Raw genomic sequence first — 2,067 nt, forward strand, 5'->3', positions numbered from 1 at the left:
CACTGTTGCGCGTCTTGCGACGAGATTCTTCGCTTGCCCCGATAATCTTCGGGTCCACGACTTCAGGCGTAGCACACTGCATGCCATCGCTCTCTTCGAGGCAGGGATCAGTTGGATTCCGTCTATCAGCCATCAGGAGCGTCACCCGCGCCATGTTGGAGGCAGGGATGTCGACGCCGTCGGAGACGGTCCACTTCCCCCTTCTGCTGTCGCGCTTCGACGAGCAAGTCGTCCACGGAGAACCCGAGAACCTCCATGACTGGGCAGCTGATAATAACGTCGATTGACGAGGCCGTGTCGTCAACCCAAGCCTTCAGCCCGCTGGTCCTGCGCGGGCCGCACGTCGTGTGGACAGTTAGCTTGCCAAACGTGGCAAGCCGCTACATCGTCAGCGGCGCAGCTGTCTCGCCATAAGGGAATCAAGCTGCGGCTTGTCGTGTACCGCGATGTCCACAGCGACGTCGCACGCTGCCAACGCATCCATAACGCCGCGCGAAACGACGTTCACGTCAGCTCCCGTGCCGTTCTTGGCGATTCTTCACCATCGCATCTAGCAGACGCTTCACACGAGCCTTGGGACAATCCGCCACGCGGTGATCCTTGTCGCCGCACTTCAAACACGCGCCACGCCCCTTCTTTGGCGCCGCATCATCTTTGTCGCCCGCTACATCAGGTTTCGCCGCCAGCGGTATTTTCGGAGGATTCTTCCCGCCGCCTTCCTTGGGGCCGTCGCCACTTTCCTTTGCCACGGCCGCCCTTGTCCGTGGTGTCCGACTTCGGTGGGGCAGCGAAGCTTCTTCTAGCCCCACGTAAAGCTGGAAGCCGGCAGAGAACTGCCAGAGCAAGTTTACAAAGCGACATACGTCGCTCTTCAGGGCCTTGTTTCGTTGGAGCTGCAGCTGCTTCTGGACAGCGCTCTTCAACGTATCCGGTCGGATGGCACGCGCCATCACCTCGACAACCATCTTGCCTTCCTGGTGGAGCACCCACTCCTGGTGGTCTTGCTCCAGCACACGCATAAGGTCGTCCAGCATACGACCGACTCTAGACTCAGCGTCGAACCAAATGGCGGCTGACAGATGCTTCTTTGGGACGTCGAGATCTTGCGGATCTTCTTCGAACGCCGCGTGAAACCACGCGATCCACTCAGCTTCCGTGACAAGGTTGTGACCCTTGTTCAGGTCAAACATGTCGATCCGCCGCTTCGAGAACGGATCCATGCAAGCACCAACCGGCATCGCAAACGGACGCGATCCCGTGCATTGGAGCGCATTCATCTGCGCCAAGTACTTTTGGTACTCGCGCATAAAAACGCGCCGCTCCGACTTCGTCGATCCCTTGAAAGTCGGAGGTTGTGGGATGGCCGGAGCGTTCCACACTTGTCCACGGCCATAGCCGTGGTCGCTGCCCATGTCAACGTCGTCCATGGGCGGGTCGCTTCTACCCACGGTATTAGCGTCCGCCTTCGCTGCAGCAGCCGCTCCATCGGCCGCAGCTGTCGCAGCGGAGTCTTCGACGGATGGCATCGCAGCTGGTCCGTCGGTCTGCGCCGAGGTAAGCGCGTACCCGCTGCGCGCAGGCTGCCACTCGTCAACTGGACGAGGCTGCCGTCATCTCGGAGAACGAAAGGGATTCACCATGTTGCGGCGCTCCTGACGGCGCCCACGCGGCTGGTCGTGGCGGTTCCGCGACAGCGAACGCTCGTCGCCTCTTGTCGAGTAGTCGCCGTCGGGCGAATCTTCTCGAGGCATCTCCGAGGCCTTGATGCAGATAAAAGCTGAGAACAACTAAAGAATTCTATGTTCGTCCTTCACGGCTTCCGACCGCAAAGTTACCTTCTCTTAAGGCAAATCCAAGACTGTATTACTTCAGGAAGCCCCAGGGGGCACGAGCCACGTGGCCACTGACTAGCATACTGAGTAATACTATCAATCTAGGTCATCAACAGCGCCAATAGAGCTGCGGTACTAAACAGCTACCGCGGCCGCAGTGGGTCAAACAATCGGGCGACCCCGACTGCCCTGCACCGCAGAACAGTCTCATTTCACTGCGGTTCTCAAGTATTTT

At 59.1% G+C, this 2,067-nt stretch overlaps 1 protein-coding gene across 1 annotated transcript; it reads right to left on the bottom strand.

Moving 5' to 3' along the window:
* Window positions 1–509: 509 nt before the first annotated feature.
* H310_10574 (hypothetical protein) lies at window positions 510–1,526 on the bottom strand (the record flags this gene model as incomplete). Its single annotated transcript, XM_008876998.1, has 1 exon — window positions 510–1,526. The coding sequence occupies one exon, from the start codon at window positions 1,524–1,526 to the stop codon at window positions 510–512; it is 1,017 nt and encodes a 338-aa protein (XP_008875220.1).
* Window positions 1,527–2,067: the final 541 nt, after the last annotated feature.

This window comes from Aphanomyces invadans (genome assembly GCF_000520115.1).
Source record: "Aphanomyces invadans strain NJM9701 unplaced genomic scaffold supercont1.27, whole genome shotgun sequence".
Taxonomy (NCBI): Eukaryota; Oomycota; class Saprolegniomycetes; order Saprolegniales; family Verrucalvaceae; genus Aphanomyces; species Aphanomyces invadans.